This window comes from Panicum virgatum, chromosome 6K (assembly GCF_016808335.1).
Source record: "Panicum virgatum strain AP13 chromosome 6K, P.virgatum_v5, whole genome shotgun sequence".
NCBI classification, from domain to species: Eukaryota; Viridiplantae; Streptophyta; class Magnoliopsida; order Poales; family Poaceae; genus Panicum; species Panicum virgatum.
Genome location: NC_053141.1, coordinates 46,656,511 through 46,675,551, shown reverse-complemented (window position 1 = coordinate 46,675,551; position 19,041 = coordinate 46,656,511). Strand labels below are relative to the sequence as shown.

The 19,041-nt window shown below is 48.4% G+C and overlaps 3 protein-coding genes across 3 annotated transcripts; 2 read left to right on the top strand and 1 right to left on the bottom strand.

Annotated features, from left to right (window-relative positions):
- Positions 1 to 200: 200 nt before the first annotated feature.
- Positions 201 to 1,528, top strand: LOC120639275 (transcription factor MYC2-like). The gene has a single exon (XM_039915249.1). The coding sequence runs from the start codon at positions 210 to 212 to the stop codon at positions 1,002 to 1,004; it is 795 nt and encodes a 264-aa protein (XP_039771183.1). The 5' UTR covers positions 201 to 209; the 3' UTR covers positions 1,005 to 1,528.
- Positions 1,529 to 8,934: 7,406 nt separating this feature from the next.
- On the top strand, positions 8,935 to 10,112 carry LOC120639274 (transcription factor bHLH14-like). Its single transcript, XM_039915248.1, has one exon. The coding sequence runs from the start codon at positions 9,073 to 9,075 to the stop codon at positions 9,922 to 9,924; it is 852 nt and encodes a 283-aa protein (XP_039771182.1). The 5' UTR covers positions 8,935 to 9,072; the 3' UTR covers positions 9,925 to 10,112.
- Positions 10,113 to 13,185: 3,073 nt separating this feature from the next.
- On the bottom strand, positions 13,186 to 17,540 carry LOC120713583 (probable E3 ubiquitin-protein ligase EDA40). Its single transcript, XM_039999513.1, has 4 exons — positions 16,568 to 17,540; positions 15,190 to 15,519; positions 13,493 to 13,659; positions 13,186 to 13,350 (listed from the first exon to the last, which is right to left on the bottom strand). Exons 1-4 carry the CDS (start codon positions 17,538 to 17,540, stop codon positions 13,186 to 13,188), a joined length of 1,635 nt encoding a protein of 544 aa, XP_039855447.1.
- Positions 17,541 to 19,041: the final 1,501 nt, after the last annotated feature.

Here is a 19,041-nt window from a genome sequence, read left to right as displayed (position 1 = left end):
AGAAGAGAGATGAGATTGAGACTAAAAGATAAGTTTAGGGACTAAAACAGTTATTTTTAATAATTTAAGAATGAAAGTGAACCTCATCAATCCATAATTGAAGGACGGAAAAGCCTATTTTATACCTTTTGAAAAAGGCGAAACTATTTACACCACTACCAGATCTGGCACTGGTAGCAATAACCCAAAAACGGAAGCGACACGGGAACATGCAGCAGCACAGTGACAACAGCGCAATGGATGAGCTGGTCCGCCCTGCCTTCTCCGGCAGCTCTCCCTCCCCGGACACCTTCTTCTCCACCACCGGCCAGCACCAGGAGCTCGAGTTCATGCCCTGCGATTTCCCGGAGGTATGGCTGGAGGACGACGACTGGATCGATGGCCCCCCGGACGGCATCTCGTGCGGCGACGAGGGCTCTCGCTCGCCGGGCAACGACCTGCTGTCCGGCGAACCGCCGGCACCTGCGCCGAAGAGGCGGCGCGGCCGGAAGCCCGGGCCCCGGTCCAACGGCCCCGCCCTTACCCACGTGGAGGCGGAGCGGCAGCTGCGGGACAAGCTCAACCGCCGCTTCTGCGAGCTCCGGGCCGCCGTGCCCACCGTGTCCCGGATGGACAAGGCGTCCCTCCTCGCCGACGCCGCAACCTACATCGCCGAGCTGCGCGGCCGTGTTAAGCAGCTCGAGTCCGAGAACAGGCTTGCCGCCGCGGCGGCCGCTGCCGCCCCAGTGGCGGACACCTACTCGGTCGGCGTCCAGGAGAATCTGGAGGTGCGGATGGTCGGGACGGAGGCGGCGGCGCTGCGCCTGACGACCGCGGTGCGCCACGCACCCGCGCGCTTCATGCTCGCACTCCAATGGCTAGATCTGCCGGTGCAGCACGCGTGCGTGTGCCTCGTCGGCGGCATGACCGTGCAGGACGCCGTCGTGGACGTGCCCGCCGCCGCGCTACGGGACGAGCGCGCCCTCCGCGCAGCATTGTTGCACCGGCTGCAGCAGACCGGCTAGCATCTTGGATTCTTGATTGGGTCGGCAGGTTTGCGGCTCATCTGATCTACTCAGATCCGCCGCCAAATCAAGCACTCCTACTCGCTTAGCTGCTCGTGTTTCAATTCGCACTCCTACTCGTGTTTCAATTCGTGGCCGGCTTGATATAATCTGGCACCAAATCAAGCTAGCTTACGGCTGCATGCCATTGTCATCTCGTGCATCTTTCTTCTCGATCTATCTATTGCGATGTTTCTGTCCGTGTTTGCATTTGCACATTGCACATGCAAATCGACTCAAAAATAATGGCTAGGACTTATTATATTAGGGCTTGTTCAAGGAGAGGGGTTAATGTTAGATTGTGTGCTATTGGATTGGTGCGGAAATTAGATCCTTTACCTGACAAGTCCAAAGGTATTGGATTCAAACCCTACGCATACATAATTAAACCCAAGGGTTTGTTTGGATTGGACATATTTCTTGGGAAGTTCTCTGGATTTTGTTTCATCTAATAATATAAACTAAATCGAAGATAGCTTCCAGAGAAATTATACAGTCAGTTGTGTACTTGTGTCATGTATCAGTTTATTTTTGCTTCAAGTGATCATCATATCCCTGCCGTCAACCGTGTGTTCTCGTGTTCGTCTTCTGAATTTCATGTTCCCATGTGTGGTTTGGTTCCCTGCCGCGGTGGTGTTCATGCATTGAAGGACAATTCGTGATTCAGGCATTACACGTGGTTATTTTATCCGATCTAGTCTAGTCTATGCGAGCTGTTGGTGACTTATTGTTTGGTTTGACAGACATCTGCTGCTCTTCTTTTGAGGACTTGTTATTTCTATTGCTTATCAATTGATTTTGAGCATATCTTCTGAATTGAGATGTAGTAACTGGTTTCTTACTTTTTGATCACACACACACACACACACACACACACACACACACACACACACACACACACACACACACACACACGCACACACGGATATGGGTCATTCAGTGTTGTTCACTGCATATAAAATTTTTGCAAGGCCATAATTTTTTCTATAAGAGAAACTTTGTAGATCTTAGACCATTACATCAAGACCATGGAGACTGTCTTTAGCCCCTTCTTGACTGAAGAAGAACAAATTACATGCTTACTATATAATTAAATCCATGCATGTATAATCACCAACCACAGCAAAATGCTCCCACATAAATTGCTTCTTCAACAACTGTAAGGGAGGATCAATTTATTGGAAGAATTTATTATTAGTCCTCGACAATTATGATCCGCATGAAGAATGGCTCATCCAAATATATATAATTGTGCTTCAGTTCTGCAGTCTCATTGAGGATTGAGATGTGCATCTCACACTTTTTGGACGGTGAAATTCCCAGTATCGTATGAACGGGATGGAGACGCAGAAAAGATGAAAGGAAAAGTCTTTTCCATGGTTTCACACGGCAGTACGGCATGTACACAATTTATATCTAAAAAACAAGATCGACACATGTATGTTATGGATATTTGAATAAAATGGAGATAAAGTAAACCATTTGGTGCACCCAAAAAAATTGGAGATAATAGTGTCGTTCTAATAAATTATAGGGATAAGTCTATTTTACAACCTCGAACTAATCAAGAAGTCCGTTTTTCAACCTCCAACTACAAAACCGGGTAACCTAGGCCCTCGAACTGGCAAAACCGTCCGAATCACCCCCTCGAGCACTGTAGCAAGCTGTTTTGAGGGCGGTTTGCTACAGTAATATTTTCGAATTTCTGGAATTTCACACCTCTCTCAATTAAATAAGAAAGAAAGCATAGTTAATATTGTCTAAAAATCATGATATTTTTTTGGGAGGTAGATAAAAAGACAAGGAATTTATTTTGGCTAGATGTGATACATTAAACATAATGAAATTTGAATTATAAAATTTTAAAAATGGGTAGAATTCAAAATTTCTTGAAGTTTTGGGTTAGCTAAACCTTTGATAAAAATGAAATAAAAATATGATAATTCATAATTTTTTATTTAGTTTAATAAGGTATTTTTTATTGGCCCAAGTTTTTATGAAAGTTTTTGAATTCCTTCGCAATGCTCAAATTTGAATCAAATTTGATTCCTCAAATTTTAATTTATGAATTTTCTATAGAACTTGGGCCAATAAAAAGTACCTAACTAAACTAAATAAAAAATTATGAATTATCATATTTTTAATGCATTTTTATCATAGGTTTAGCTGACCTAAAAATTCAAGGAATTTTGAATTCTACCTATTTTTAAAATTTTATAATTCAAATTCCTTTATGTCTATTGTAGCACATCTAGCCAAAATAGATTCCTTGTCTTTTGATCTACCTCCCAAAAAATATCATGATTTTTAGACAATATTAACTATGGTTTCTTTATTATTTAATTGAGTGAGGTGTGAAATTCCAGAAATTCGGAAATTTTACTGTAGCAAAACCGCCTTTGGCTGAGCCAGGGTTGTTTTTCAAACGGTTTCGTTAGTTGGAGGTGTAGGATGTCCGGTTTCGTAGTTCAAGGGCCAAAATCGGACTAGCGTGATAGTTCAGGGTTGAAAAACAGACTTTTCCCTAAATTATATACTACTTGGTCCTTTAATCTGTACCTTTTGGGGTATCATTCAGTTATTCCTTTCTGCACATGTTCATGTATATATCACTTGCTTTTTCCTTCGAAAAAAATGTATCATCACTTGTTTTTTTCAATCGCCAATCATTATTTATGGTGCACTTTCCCTTTTTTTTTTGGCAGCTAGAGGATAGGCCTCACTGGTGTCGATTTCAGCATGTTTAGAACACGCTAGGATGCTGATAGCTGCAGAACCCAGCGTTCCGGTACAGACTACCTAGAAGCAGCGGCGGAGCCGCGGGGGGGGGGGGGGGGGGGGCGGGGGGGGGGTGCTGGAGGGGCTCCAGCCCCGCGCAGCTCATGGAGTTTTCTGTACTATCATTTTATCTTCCATATAAATAACAGTGTTTAGCCCCTCTAAATATGATATCAAGGTTGTTCAGTCCCCTTTAGCAGTTCACCCTAGCTCCGCCGCTGCCTAGAAGCCACACACAATGCATAACCACGTACGGCACATTAAATCATCATATCCTGCCCCTCGGCAGTCACACGGTTGCCACTCTCAGTCACAATGTGAATCACGAGCACGGTCGAAGACGCCGACGACGATCGGCCGCTGGAGGGGCTGCAGATCTGAGCTAGTTGTGGGAGGAATCGAGAGCCCCGCCAGCCAAAGGAAGGGGAAGGCTTTCGATCTGAAGCCGCCACGAGGGCTGGATCGATGAAGGCGGCCTGATGGAGGGCTGGTGGAGCCTGGCCTTGCAGCCTTGCAGGGGGGGCAGCAGCTAGCCAGAGATGCATGCATGCTAGGGTCACCTCACCTGCCGGCGATGGAAGCGGCACATCCACAGCCTCACCTCAGTCTCACTGCACGCGGGCCGGTCGGGGACCCAGCAGGGACGACGACGACGTACACGGTAACCACGCCGGCGTTGGGGCCAAGGCCAATGCATGTGTGGGGGCTGGGCCGGCTGGCCGGCCGCGCGCGCCATGCATTCCTGCACACGGAAACCACGTGCGACGTACGACTGGACTACTGGTGAGAGGCTAGCTGCCGTTGGGCACGCAGGCTGCTGTACGTACGCCATGTACCTTTTTTATGCTTGTGCTGATTTCTTTAATCGATCACGTATGTATAGTCCACGGATGACAACCCGTCTGACGGTCTGAGCCAGCAACGTGCAACACCTTCTCGCAGGGCCGTTCCAATGTTTTGGAGGCCCTGGTGCAAAACAAAAAATTGGGCCCCATAACTAGGTTGAACAAAAGCTAAATAACCAAAATGTATTTGGATTCCATAGTATAATTACATTTGTTTTGCATTATTAGAATGTAATACAATCATTAACGCTAAAGAAAAGGGTGAACATTGCTTATCGATATCTTCTTGAGCAAACAATTCAAGTCTTTTCTTCTTCTTGCGCTTTTCACAACCGGAATCATATTTTCTCACTTTAGAAGACATGACAAATAGATAGATTACCCTATTTCAAAAATTACCAAAAGAACAAAACTACATTAAAAAGATACCTAATTACCTGTGAATTGGAGGAATATGGAAAAAATTTCATGAGAATTAGCTAATTAGGGTAAACAAATACCAGATTTCCAATTCCAATTGCCAGTGGCTAAGTGCCTGAGTCGTCCGTCGGCGTCGGCGTCGGCGGTCGGCGTCCGCGTCGGCGAACTTGGCCTCGTCGTTTCGGCTGGACGGCTTCTCGCGGTCTTGGGACGAGGGCAACAGGCGACTCTGGAGACGGGGCACGGGAGACGCGGTCACGCCGTCACGGTGCCGCCAGGCTGCGCGTTGCGCGTCCGCGGAAGAGGAGGCTCGAATCAGGTAGTCACGTTCACGGAATCACGAACGGATCGGTCGATCGGAGGCAGCCAGGCATGTTCCAGCGATGGACGATGGACTTCAATTGTTCTGTTGTTGGGCCTAAACCCCCTATGAAAAAGTGCAGATGGGGCCCTAAAATTTTGGGGCCCCGATGCGGTCGGGCCACTTGCGCTGGGCCAAAACCGGGCCTGCCTTCTCGTCTTTTAGGGAAATAAATCTAGGGAGATCCTCCTGAAATTTCTTCTTGCTTTCAGAAACCATGTCATGACTCACTAGGCAACAAGGAGGACAGGTCCCACTGTATATATGCACCAATTCTCCGTCATGCGTGTAGCACTAAGGACAAAGGACACAAACCATGCATACCTTAATTACTTTCTCACCATTCTTAGTTTGAATTGTCAAACATATAAAAACGCAAACTGTAGGGATACTTGGTTCCAACAGTAAAAAAAGCACCAAAAACAGTAAAATGGGCTGGAGAATGAAAATTATAAAGTTGGTATACCATCAGCAAATCTTAGCGATTCCTTTAATTGAGGGGTTCAAAGTCTCGGGACCTTCCACTGAAAAGGCAACGAAAACAAACTACGTACGTACATGATCAAGTAGTGTTTACTCTATGTTTGTACATCAAGAAAAATACCTTTTAGTCTATGTATGTTATATTTAATTTGACTATATACGTACTGAATTAACGGCTTGAGTCTATATTTCAAAATTCCATTGATTATATATATGTTGCACCAAATTCATGCACATGAACCAAGCATTAAAGTGCATGGTAATAAAATACAAGCATATATACAACATGTACTGAACCCATTGATTATGTGTTTATATATATGCATACATTCCTTTAGAGTAGTAGTTTGAGATAATTAAGCGGTCATTTCAGTTAGGCTAATAAAATAATTATTTTTGTCATCAATTTACACAAAACAAAACAACATTTTACTACAAACACATATATATTGAGCCAATGTCTTACACAAAACACTCATGTCTAGATTTAGCAATTCCAAAATATCCAATTAATATTGCACCACACTCTGCATATGTAAGGCTACTTGTTAGAAAGAGCTGAAAATTTATTTGGGCTATTTGTTCACTGACATGATCATCGGCATCCCTCTTGCGTTGGATATATAGGTATATGATGACAAACTCAAAATATAGATGGAATAAATGGTTGGGATAACACATTTGTAGCGATAAAGTGCATGCATGCATGCGGTCTTGCTTTTCCTCCGGCCGCGCGAGGCACTTTAATTTGGATGTGCAAAAACCTTAGGACAAGGCTTTGGGGGTCAAGCCACAAGTTTTCTGGGACCAGTTGAGACGCATGCCGAGGGAGCACGAGGATCCACATGATATGGGACTTGCATGTATATACGCACAAACAGCTATATATATGCGGCTATATATAAAGCTGTTAGAGAAAATAACTAACTTGAACCAATCATAATAATTTAAATATATATATGGATTTTCTGCATCTAAATTAATTAATTGTGGCCTACGTATATATTGTGTATATATGTGTACTGTACAGTAGTGACCGAATATGCACGTATATTCGTGGCCCAACATACGTACGGTGACAGGAATGGCATATATATACCATGTATGTGTTGTTGCTTTCCTCCATGCATGTCCGTTGAACAAAACTCTATGGACCACGCATGAGGCGAACTAGCTAGCTGCCCATGGTCCAAGCAACTATAGACAAACACGTACTCCCTCCGTTCCAAAATATAGGTCGTTTTGATTTTTTTAGATTCATAGTATTTGTTATGCATTTAGATATAACATATGTCTAGATACATAGGAGTGGGAAGAGTGTCATAGGAGTGATATGAGGATTAAATATCACGTCATATCAGCAAATTTGCTGACATGACAGAGTTATTTATGAGAAGAGAGGAGGGGTGTCACAGGATCAGAGAGGAGTGTCACCACCATGACACTCCGCTGGTACAGTTCTCAAATTTCCAATTTTGGTAACTGTGCGATGACATTCTCCATTGAGATTGACCTCAGTTTTTCCAACCATCAATAAAAGAGTAAAGTCCATTAGTGGTCCCTAAACTTGTACCGTTGTGTCATCTCGGTCCCTAAGCTTGCATATCGACTGTTTAGGTCCTCAAACTTATTCGTCTGGGTTATCTCGGTCCTCAAACTTGTTTGGCTGTGTCATGTCAGTCCATAAACTTTGAAATCACCCGTTTAGGTCCTCAAACTTATTCAGTTGTATTATCCCGGTTCCTAAGCTTGATTTTAAGTCTGATCTAGATTAAAACAATACGATCTAAAAACTCTATATCAAAAAATAATTCATAACTTTTTCATATAAACTCGAATGAAGACAAACTTTATATCAAAATTGTAGCTCTCAATGTGATCTATAACTCCGTAGTTGAAAAGTTTCTGAATTAGAATTGTTTAGGGTCCCAAAATATTGCTGTAAATCTATAGATTTTGAAATTTAAAATTTAAAATTAAAATTTGGGACACTAAACGACTCCAAATAAAAAAAATTATGCATCAATGCCTTGACTGTTTTTCTCACCCGACTGGCCCCGGCCTTGAGCAGCTCTCGCGGCACCGCCGCCGCCTCCTCCTTCTCTGCCTGCCGCATCGCCGCCGACGGAGCTGACAACAAAGCTAGGGTTGGAAGATTGGCGGGCGGAGCATCAGGTAGCAGGTATTTGAGCGGAGGTGGATTTCGAGGAGAAGCATGGCGGGAACCTTGGCGCGCAGCAAAATCCCCGCGTGAGAAGAGGGGCGCATCAGATCCGCATCGTTGGTGCTGACGAGAGCGACTCCTACAACGCGAGCGCCGAGTCGTCGCTTCGTGTGGAAGAATGGGCTCGCACCATAGATGAACCAAGGGCCGGCTCTGCTCTCTCTCTGCATTCAATTGGCTATTTAGTTTTCAAAATGAAAATTTTTGAATGTTAAATCGACTGTTTGAGCAGATGTCAGGAGGGTTTTTCGAACACTAATTAAAAAATAATTTCAGAACTCACCTGAAAATCGTGAGACAAATCTTTTGATGCATTTGACTGCATCATTAGCGGATGTGGGTTACTGTAGCACTTATGGCTAATTATGCACTAATTAGGCTCAAAAGATTCGTCTCGTCGTGTACATTCAAACGGTGCAATTAATTTTATTTTTTTAACTATATTTAATACTACATACATGTGTTCAAATGGGAGGTAAAAATTTTTGGGTGAAAATTTTTGGTACCTAACGGGCTCTAAAGGCGTATTTTGCTGCGTTTGATGCAAGATGACGGCATCGGTTGACCGTTGAACTTGCCCTTAACCCATCACCACTTGCTTGCCACAAGGAAGCTATCGGATTACCTGGCTTTCTCTAAACCATAAATTTGAGAAAAAAAATAAGTAGTACAAAATATAAAGAAGGTGTTTATGCGACGCAAGGGGGCGAGGGCGGCCAAGCAGAATGGTGCGGCGGCACGAGCAGCAGGTGGGTGGGGGGGGGGGGGGGGGGCGAGTGGAGGGCCTGACGCGAGCACCCTGTTCAGGTAACCAACCATGTATATGCTGCACTGCATAAACCTACCAATCACCCCCATACTGTATTCGCTTTGTACAGTTGTAGGAGTACTAGCTGTTGGACAGTGCTGCTCCTGTCCATGGATGAGCATGGCCGTCCCACCTCCTCCACCAGCAGCCCACCTTCCCCAGCCTCTTTCTTCTCCGCGGCCAGCAACGGCGGCGTGCTCGAGTTCCCCTACACCGAGGTGCCGGAGCAATGGCTCATGGACGACGACGACAGCAACGTACAGGAGCAACGACTCCTAGAGCATGGAGCCGTGTGGGGCGACGACGGGGCCTTGCTCTCGGCGCGCTCCGCTGACCTGTCCAGCAGGAACCCACCGGCCGCTGCGGCGACGAAGCGGGGGCGGAAGCCGCCTGGGCCCAGAGCCGGGGGCGGCCCTGCCGTCAGCCACATGGAAGCCGAGCGGCACCGGCGGGACAAGCTCCACCGCCGGTTCTGCGACCTCCGGGCCGCCGTGCCCAACGTGACCCGGATGGACAAGACGTCCCTCCTCGCCGACGCCACCGCCTACATCGCCGAGCTGCGCGCCCGCGTGGAGCAGCTCGAGGCCGAGGCCAGGCGGGCTGCCGCGGCGCGGAAGGCGAACCGCCCCTTCTTCGTGGCGGACGCCGCCGCCGCCGCCGCTGCCGCCGCGGCGCCGGCCGGCTCGTTCGACTTCGAGCTCGGGGAGGAGGAGAAGCTGGAGGTACGGATGGTGGTCGGGCGGGAGGCGGCGGCGACGCTGCGCCTGACGACCGCGGCGCGCCACGGCCCCGCGCGCCTCATGGACGCGCTCCGCGCGCTGGACCTGCCGGTGCTGCACGCCTGCGCGTGCCGCGTGGGCGGGGTGACCGTGCAGGACGCCGTCGTCGACGTGCCCGCCGAGCTCCGGGATGCGGACTGCCTCCGCGCCGCCTTGCTCCACAGGCTGCAGGAGAGCGGTTAGCCACTAGCTAGCTTGGATCGGAATCCCTAGTTGACTACCATGCATCTGGCCCCAAATTAAAGTCTTCTCGACACTGATCGATAATGCACGCATACCAATGCATGCTCAGCTCGTACGCTTGTTATTTGTTGCTGTAATCAGTTCAAATTCGACAATAATTAACCTCAATAATACTTTCCTTCGGCATACATATACTTAATACTCAATCCGAACAGGCCTTTAAGCATTTTATTTGTTTGTTCGTGTTGGCGTATGCATGCTAGCAACAATCATCCGTGCAATACATGTATGTGTTCCTATCTCGACGACATACTACGTAAATTTTCACACACCTATTTTCACTCTTCGTTCACGACACATTCATATATTGTCGTATTTGATTATTCGTCCATTATATTATAAAAAGCTTTCCACACCTAGAATATGAACCGCATGCGTGCTTTTGTTTTTGTTTTCCTGAACTATGCATAGCCCAATTTCATCCTTCAACAACGAAAACATCCAATTTAATTCTGAGCTATTCAAATCGGCCCAACTTCATCCATCTGCTAATGTGGCATGCCACGTTGACCTATATCGTCACCTTCTAGTCAACTTAGGGTTTTCAACTTCTATTGAAATGACCATTATATTTTACGCTATCCTCGTTTTGAACATACCAGCAACATCTCATTTTTGAAAAGACCTGACCAGTCAGCAGCATCTCGTTTTGAACAGACCATTTGGCATGCATAGGCCAGACTGGTCAGCGGCATCTCGTTTTGAACAGACCCGTTGGCATAAATGAGAATATGAGATGTGTCTAGTCTGATCAAAACGTGGACGGGTAAAATGGTCATTTCAATAGGAGTTGAAACCCTAAGATGACTAGGTGGTGACGAGGTAGCCAACGTGGCGTGCCACGTCAGCAAATTGATGAAGTTGGGCCAATTTGAATAATTCAGGGACTGAGTTGGATGTTTTTTATAGTTGAAGGACAACATTGAGCCAAACACGATAGTTTAGGGATGAATTCGGCTATTTTGCCAAATAGAGACGCGCACATTGTTTGCATAAAGAAACAGCCCTCGATCGATGCCCCTAGATTGTGTAGAATAGTTCCTCTTGTTTCCCCTAGCTAGAACAGGATGGTGACCGACAGTGTGAGGTGCACATGCTATTAATGGAAGGAATACCTGCTGCAACTGCAAACTTGCGATGCAAAGTGAGCAAGTGGAACCTGCAGCTAGCATATAAATAGCAGGCTCTGAACTTGGATGGAGAACGCAGGGCTCAGTTATACGGACCACCATACAACTCGTGAATCGTCATTAAAGTGGAGGCCCATGCGTATATACTTAGAGCATCTGATCTAAGATACTAGTACTACGAATGGTTGACGTACTGATGAATAATTTTGGCCGTGCCCTTCTCATTCGCACATTAGCACATACATTAGGGACAGATCGAGCTCCTTGGAGCCTCAGGTCTCTGCTCTTTTTGAAAAGAATCAGGCACCTCCTCGATCAACGATCAACGATCATGCACCTGCTACTAGTGTCCAGTGAACAAGTGGCCAAGTGTCCGCCCGCCCGGCATGCATCTCGTGGATGGAGTCCCACGTAGCCAGTGCTCACGAATCTGAATCTGAATCTGCTGCGAGTGCTTCACTTGGAAAAATATCCTCACACGCCTGAATCTGAATCCTTACACCTGAAGAAAGGAGTCATTTCTTTTTTTTAAAAAAAAACAGAAGAGTGCCAAACATGTATCATGTATGCTGTCGTACCCTGCAACTGGGGTGTCCACTCCTACTATGCCTAGACTCGCGTAGTTATCCGTAACTATGCCCTAAGGAGCTAAGCAGCCGGACCCCTGGGTGGTTGAGGCGTGCTCTGCCGCGGCGGCACGCGGGGCAGCTTTTGTCAGGCCTCACTGTAGACCACATATTACCGAGGTACACAGTGCAGCCGCATGCGTCGCATCCGCGCAGAGCCCGTCTGCCGCATTAAATGGATACGACGGCACGACACCTTTTCATCATACCGCCTACGCCGCAAGCTACACGGCCCGTTCAGCTACGCTGCAGGCAACGCTGCAAGCTACACACTGGCGCCGTTTTGACATGACAGGGCATGGCTATGCCGGGCGGGAGATTCCCACGGGCAGAGTAAGGAAATCCAGGAATGAGATCTCCGTCGCCTGCAACGTCATAATGTCTGTACAGTATGTTATTTTATACTACATCGTTGGGCCTACCTGTCGGGAACTCAACGGCCATGTACGCGCCTCCCTTGAGATATAAAAGGGAGGCGCTCGCTGCACACTCTGGACTGAGGACTAGACACACCACAGATCCTCAGACTCTCTCGACACTCTCGAAGACTCTCTCTAAGCTCTCTCAGATCCTCAGACTCAGCTTCACAACACAAGCAATACAACACACAGTGGACGTAGGGTATTACGCTCCGGCGGCCCGAACCACTCTAAACCTGCTGTGTTCATCGTGTTCTTCCGGTGAGATCGAACTAGTCCTATCTAACCCCCGAGTACTCACTCTCTGGGCTTAGGCGGGTGCATTACGCCACCCCGGCTGTGGGTTTGCACACCACGACATATGCCGTGCCTCCTGTTTGCAGTGGAGTGGCCCTGGGCGGCAGCGGGGACAGACAATGGGGCATGCTTCAGAGTTCAGACCATGTTTTCGCAATCAGCCTGGAGATGGATGGGCTGGGCTGTCAGCCGACTTGTACGGTCCTGAAACTTGGAACTTGTAATTCATGATAGACTGACCATCTGGCCAAAAGAAATTTGTTGTACGACCATCTTTCTTGTCCACTTGATTCACATAAAAAATGTAGGATCTTGTAACTGATTATTTCTTAGACATTCAGATAATATTTGTGCATCACTAGCTTCTAAGTACTGTCTGCGCTCGCGACCAATCTCATTTAAGCAATCCATCTTTGAAAATGGCACTTTGTCTTCCCCTCCATAATGCTCCTTTATAAAATCAAAAGCTTGGGCAGGCTTCATCCAAGCCCGCCGCATCTGCCCAATTAATTTCCTATCCACCTCTATGACCTCTTGTTGGGACCTCAGCTTATGTGTCTCATTTGAACTAGCAAGATAATGATTGTGCTGTAGCTCGACCAATTGCACTGTTCAAACCTCCTCTTTCCTGATACTAAACCGAACACGAGTATCACAACCCGTCCTTGTAATATCCTTTTGTGATCACTTATTTTTTCGATGTCCTTCGCTACTGCAAACTAAATGTTTCTAACTTAAACTACCATCTACAGAGGGCTTTGTCTTGCTCCTTCTAACATTGAACCCAACCTGTCCAGCATAGGTGTTGTACATCTCATAAACCTTTTTCTCAGATTCAAAACTCATTCCAACTTGAGGTGCTATCAAATTTTGTCCAGATTTATCAATCGTCTCCTGTACATATCAATTACTACCTTCGTCCCAAATTATAACAACTTTACATCTTTGAAAAGTCAAAAGGTTGTTGTATTGTATCAAGTTTGTGACTTATATTGTTTTTACCTCATTAGGGTATTTCATTCTCCACTGACCCAACCTGTGTTATTGGTTGTTCCTCTTCTCCACGATCGCCACCAACAGCAACAATTTGCAGTGAACGTGGATCCTCCATGAGAGGAGAAGATGCGATGTCTTCAAGACCTTGAACAACTTCCATGGAGGCTGCTCGTTGATCCATGGAAGCGGCGGTGAGTGCATAAGCAACTACATAAGAGCATAAGCAACTACATCATTCACAGATGGAGTGCTAAAGCAAATAAAATTAGCAAAGGATAATTTGGGTGCAGCACATTGAACTAAATCATTCACAGATGGGAGTTCGACCTATACAATAAAAAGATCTAAAAAAAGACCTATATGAAATAAAAACACCAGTTTAGATTATAGTTACGTATGCAATCAACACCCAAATGAAGCTGGGTTCATTTATCCAGAAAAATTATACTAGTCTAGCACTACCATAGTTTATTTTGAAACACCTGCATCATAACCGGAATTCTGCCCAAATGCAATGCTAAATAACCTGAAGCATATGATATTGGTACATGCTCATACGTCGCGAGTCTTATGATTGAACTAAAACATGAATGCAAAGAAGATGTGTTCAAGATGTATACACACTGGGATTCGTAAGGCTCCTCCGCCAGATTAGGCCTACCTCGCCGCAATGGACAGGCGGACGATCCCACAAGCGAAGTTCCACCTTGATCGCAAATGAACCTGATGTGTTGCCGCTCGATCGCCGGGTAGGGCTTCGCCGTGACACCCTTCGCCCCGGCCGCGGCGACGTCAACCTTCGCTCGATGGCTATTGTTGCTGCTGCTGGCCGCCGCAGCCTTGGTGTCCTCCTCCTGCTGTCGTCCGCTTGCTGGGTGCGCCTGCACTACGGCGGCCTGCGTGGCAGCTAGGGCTTCGGTGCCGCCTTCCGTAGGAGATGAGTCCACGAGGAACTTCCGTCCACGATCGGTGGCGCTAAATCGCCGCGGGAGCTAAGGTCGCGTTGGAGGAAGCCAAGCCAAGGACCGCCGAGATGGGGTGCGCGCGGAAGCCGATCCAAGGGAGCCGAGCCGTTCACTGCACTATCCGTCAGGTCCTAGTACAATGGCATCGCGGCAGGGGTCACACGCGACCTGGCGTGCGCTCGGGGTGCACACAATTTTTTCCCCAAAAACATGAGAAGATCCAAATAAAGACCAAATTATTTTTATTCATTATTAATTTGGATGCTTTTTATTTGTATCCATTTCATTTTTGGGCTCTGACAAGACAGCCCTGCATGTTTGGAAGATAGATTTTGTGTTGGCATGTATTTAGATAAATTTCATTTCGAGGAAAATACTTATTGAAGGAGAAGGAGAAATAATGTCCTTTTAGAGCGTAATTTCATTCCTATAATGCAAAAAGGAGAAATGCAAGTGTCGGGTACCAATAGCAGAGGTACCAAACAGACTTGCTTAGGGCTTGGTGAGCGGTACAAGACGTCGGTATCTCCTCAACATGCTCATCAGACGAGGTGCCGCCGCTGCCAGGCTTGCCTCCAGGCGTGAAACGCCGAGGGGCAGCGGCCTTGCTTCGTCACCTTATTCTGCGGAGGCGCCGGCGTCACCTTGCGCTGCCGCCGCATCTCCCATAACTCTCTCCATCTTCCTCATCGCCGGTGTCGCGAACATCGCCGAGCCTGCCCACCCAAACTGCTGCAGCCCCGCCGGCAAGGGCCGAGGGAGCCGCACCGACGAGCCCCCGTGAGCCTGTACTCCCGCTCGTCCGCCACGCGCAGCCGCAGCTCGTCAAGCTCGGCCGCCAGCGCCTCGCACGTCGCGTCCGCCGCCGACCGGCTCACCATCACCGACTCCTGGCGGGCGCCGAGGATCCGCGCGGCCTCGGCGTAGGCGCCGCGCTCTGCGGCCGCGTGGGCTAGGGCCACGTCCTCCGCTGCCTCCACGCGGAGGCGCTCCAGCTCGACCTCCATCGACGGCACCTCCGCCGGCGCGGAGTTGAGGGGCCTTTGCGCCTCGACCTCCGCCGGCGCGGAGTCGAGGGGCCTTTGCGCCTCGACGTACTCGTCTGCGGCCGGTTTCACGGAAACAAGCTGCCCGGTATTAACGCCTTTTCTGGTCAACACACGAACGCGCTAAATCGTACGGCATGAGGAGGAACTCCTTGCAGCACCTCCTGCGTGCAGCGGTCAAATCGGTTAGAGAGACCGGTCTAACCGGTCGCCGTATAGAACAGCGACTATCCGACGAACGCTCACCCGGGAGGGACCCCGTCGGAGCAAGCGCACGTAGGGTTGCCCTAGGCTCGGCAGGCCAGCTAGGGCGTCCTCAAACGCTATGGAGACGAAAGAAGAATAGCATGTCAAGGTTGAAAAAGTAGGATAACGAGGAAAAAAGATAAAAACGATAAAAGTAGATTGATTTGATAGATTCGATTGGGTTGTCTCCTTTAATCGGCCGTGACCCTTTATATTTATAGGGTGGAGAGGTCTGTACCCGTGGGAGGTCGAAAATACATTAAAACCGACCTATAATCAACTTACAACTCTAATTCGGACTAAACTGCTAAAAACCGGTCACACCGGTCACCAAATCCGGTCAGACCGGATTTATTACGGTGCATAGCAGCCAAAACCAGTCAGACCGGATTTACCCAGACAGGAAAACTTGCAGGTGCCATACCTCCTATCTCCAGACTCAAAATTAGGCGATCCATATATCCGTTTCGATCGTCTCGACAAGGGCTTCATCTTGGTGCACTCAAACTCATGATTTGACCTCATCTTAATGCTGATTTGAGGCATTCCTTATCTCATTGATGAAATCATGTCCAAAATATCCCAAAACAATCTTCATACCCTGCACAATAGTTATACATGCCAAACTTGCAAAATAATAGGATTTAGTATTGAATTGGTTAATTTGGCTTTTATCCTGCTTCCAATAGGTCATGCGAATGCGAATTTTGAGTGTCAACACCCGGTCGCCATGTCCATGTACTTGCAGCGAACCTCGAAGAGACGGGTGTCCAAGTAGCTGGCGTCGTCGATACTCTGGACATCGAAGAAGAAGAGGAAGCGCCTCTCCTCGTCCGCGTACAGCTCGCCGACGCTGACCCAGGCCCTCCTCGTCATTGGCGCTACCACTGTTCTTGTAGCGGCCGGACTTGACCGCCGCGACGCCTATTTCTTCGGGGTATTGGCATCGGCAGTTGACGTCAATCCAAACACCATGCGCCATGACCGATCGGAGTCCGCCGACGCACGGCCGCAGCGCGTCCTGGATGGACGACGCGTGGTTCTCGACGAAGGAGAAGGTGCCGCCTGTCGCCGCCGAGATGCCGTGCAGGGCTTCCTCGTCGTGGTCGGAGCCGAACGCGAACGTGTGCACCGGAGTGGCTCGCCAGCTGCCCTTGCCGAGCACGAGATACGGCGGCACAAGGTTGCTGTAGTCTGTCGTCGGATTATTCTCATTCGTGTGGAGTAGGCTACGGCGGCACGCGTTGTAGTTGTCGTAACCGTCCGAGAGGAGGACGACGCCGGCGACATCGCTGTCGTGCCGGCACTCCTCGAGCACCTTGGCCGCCTCGTCCAGACCGGCTCGGATGTTGGTCGAGCCGGCCGCGACGAGGGACTCCACGGCGAGCCTGGCGGCGGCCTCGCCGTCCGCCGACATGCGCGTCAGGGGGACGACCCGCCGCGCGCCGTCGGAGAAGGCGACGACGCTGAGGCGGTCGCGGGCGCCGAGGCTGTCGACGACCAACCCCATGGCGCGCTTCGCCTCCTCCAGCTTGCCGGGCCCCGCCATGCTCCCGCTGACGTCGAGCACCGCGACGAGGTCCACAGGCGTACCGCGCCTCGCCAGCGAGGGCGCCTTGACTTGCACCATCACTGCGAAGCCGTTGTGCGCTGCGTTGTTCGGGATCGACGGGTACTCGCAGTGCGTCGTGAGGACAAGCACCCCGTTCCCCGGCGCCTCCTGATCCGCCGGAGGTGGCTCCTCCTCCTCCTCGGAGCCAAGGGGTGGCGGCGTCACCGACGACGTCGTGTGGGAGCAGGCGGTGACGATGTTGTTCTGGCCGTGGCCCATGCCGCCCAAGACGGCGGGGCGCCGTCTGGCCCTCATGCTCATCGTCAACTCCATGGAGTAAGAAGCTCTTGATCCAATCTACTACGCTACGTACTCAGGGGAACAGATCGATCGATTAGACGATTACTGTCGCACTCTGATTAAGGAGGAAATATTCTTTCTTTATGCATGGAGAATATATATAAGCTTGTAAAAATATTTTTAGAAATCAATCTTCAATAACCGATCAAATATGGGCGGCGGCCGGCGGGCATGCCTTCAGAGTTCAGAATCAGACCTGCACACACGACGAACGGACGCGTTGGCACTCTGGAGTCTGGACGACCAACCGTCTCCAGCTTGTCGGTTAACGGAGGCTCATCGGAATGGTTAAAATCCCCTCCTTTGCGCTCCTCTCTCCGCGTCTCACGGGAAAAACATGACGCGTGTCGATCTCCCACAGTGTTCGACATTTTTTTTTAAAAAGTCCTTCAATTTTCTAAAAATCATAGCTAGATCCAGATCAGCCAGCCCAAACAGCAACCGTGTTTGTAAATTTTTCACATAAAACCTTAAACTACCATTTATTTCCACTTGAAGAAGGAGAATTTCGATAATGCCGTCGTATTTGCAAAAAACCCCACAGGCAATTTTCCATTAACCCCCTCCCGCACCTGCGAACCCTAAACCCCCTCGCTCGCTCTCCTCCCCGAGTCCCGGCTCCCCGCCACCCTTCTCCCTCCCTCCTTGTCACAGAACAGTCCAAATAATACCGATCAAGTGCACTAATTAACCATTTAACTTAGTCCTCCGATACTGCACTTCACCAGTACACCCAGACTGCTTGCTATAACCCGGATCGATTACACGGGAACTCTCGCCAAAAGACGAGCACAGGTGATTACAAGCAACAAAAGTTTTCAAACTTAACTTACAACCAGAGTTAAACAAAAGTCTCCAAATTAATTTAAAAAAAAGTTTTACAAGCCAGGGTTACATTACGTATACAGAGTTCAAATGCAGCGGAAAATACGATCAGTTTGAAACAAACTTCAAAATACAAAACGTTAGATAACATCGATGACAAAGAAGAGCTTCACATCTTGCCCACTGATGTGAGGCTCACCTGCTTGCACTTCACGGAGAAGACGGAACCCACTCGACCGTCCAACCTGGAGGAAGAGGCTGACCAATCCAGGACGCACCGATTTCCTCGAAGTCTTCCGGAATACAGCCTGCTCAGAAGGGTTACAACCAAACCCTGAGTACTCTAATACTCAGCAAGGCTTACCCGTCTGTGGGTATACTTAGCCCATTATCTAGACATGCACAGCTCTTTGGCTCTGGAGTTATTTTGCTGAAAAGCTACTAATACTGGATCCTTACTTTAAATATTTTAGCTCCAATTGTGTTGATAGCTAGAAACTAGATTTGCCTAGTTCTCTAGAGCATACATGGTTAATCATATTATCTTTTCAAGAACATCAACATAAATCCATCTTTTCTCTTTCTGTCCTTCCAA

What these genes read in the sequence shown, in the direction of transcription:
- LOC120639275 (XM_039915249.1), top strand. Translation starts at nt 210, where the DNA reads ATGCAGCAGCACAGTGACAACAGCGCAATGGATGAGCTGGTCCGCCCT.
- LOC120639274 (XM_039915248.1), top strand. Translation starts at nt 9,073, where the DNA reads ATGGATGAGCATGGCCGTCCCACCTCCTCCACCAGCAGCCCACCTTCC.
- LOC120713583 (XM_039999513.1), bottom strand. Translation starts at nt 17,540, where the DNA reads ATGGGCCACGGCCAGAACAACATCGTCACCGCCTGCTCCCACACGACG. An exon ending in GTACAGGCTCACGGGGGCTC is followed by an intron (nt 13,660 to 15,189) that starts GTCGGTGCGGCT and finishes GCTCTTATGTAG; the next exon opens with TTGCTTATGCACTCACCGCC. An exon ending in AGGAACAACCAATAACACAG is followed by an intron (nt 13,351 to 13,492) that starts GTTGGGTCAGTG and finishes TGATATGTACAG; the next exon opens with GAGACGATTGATAAATCTGG.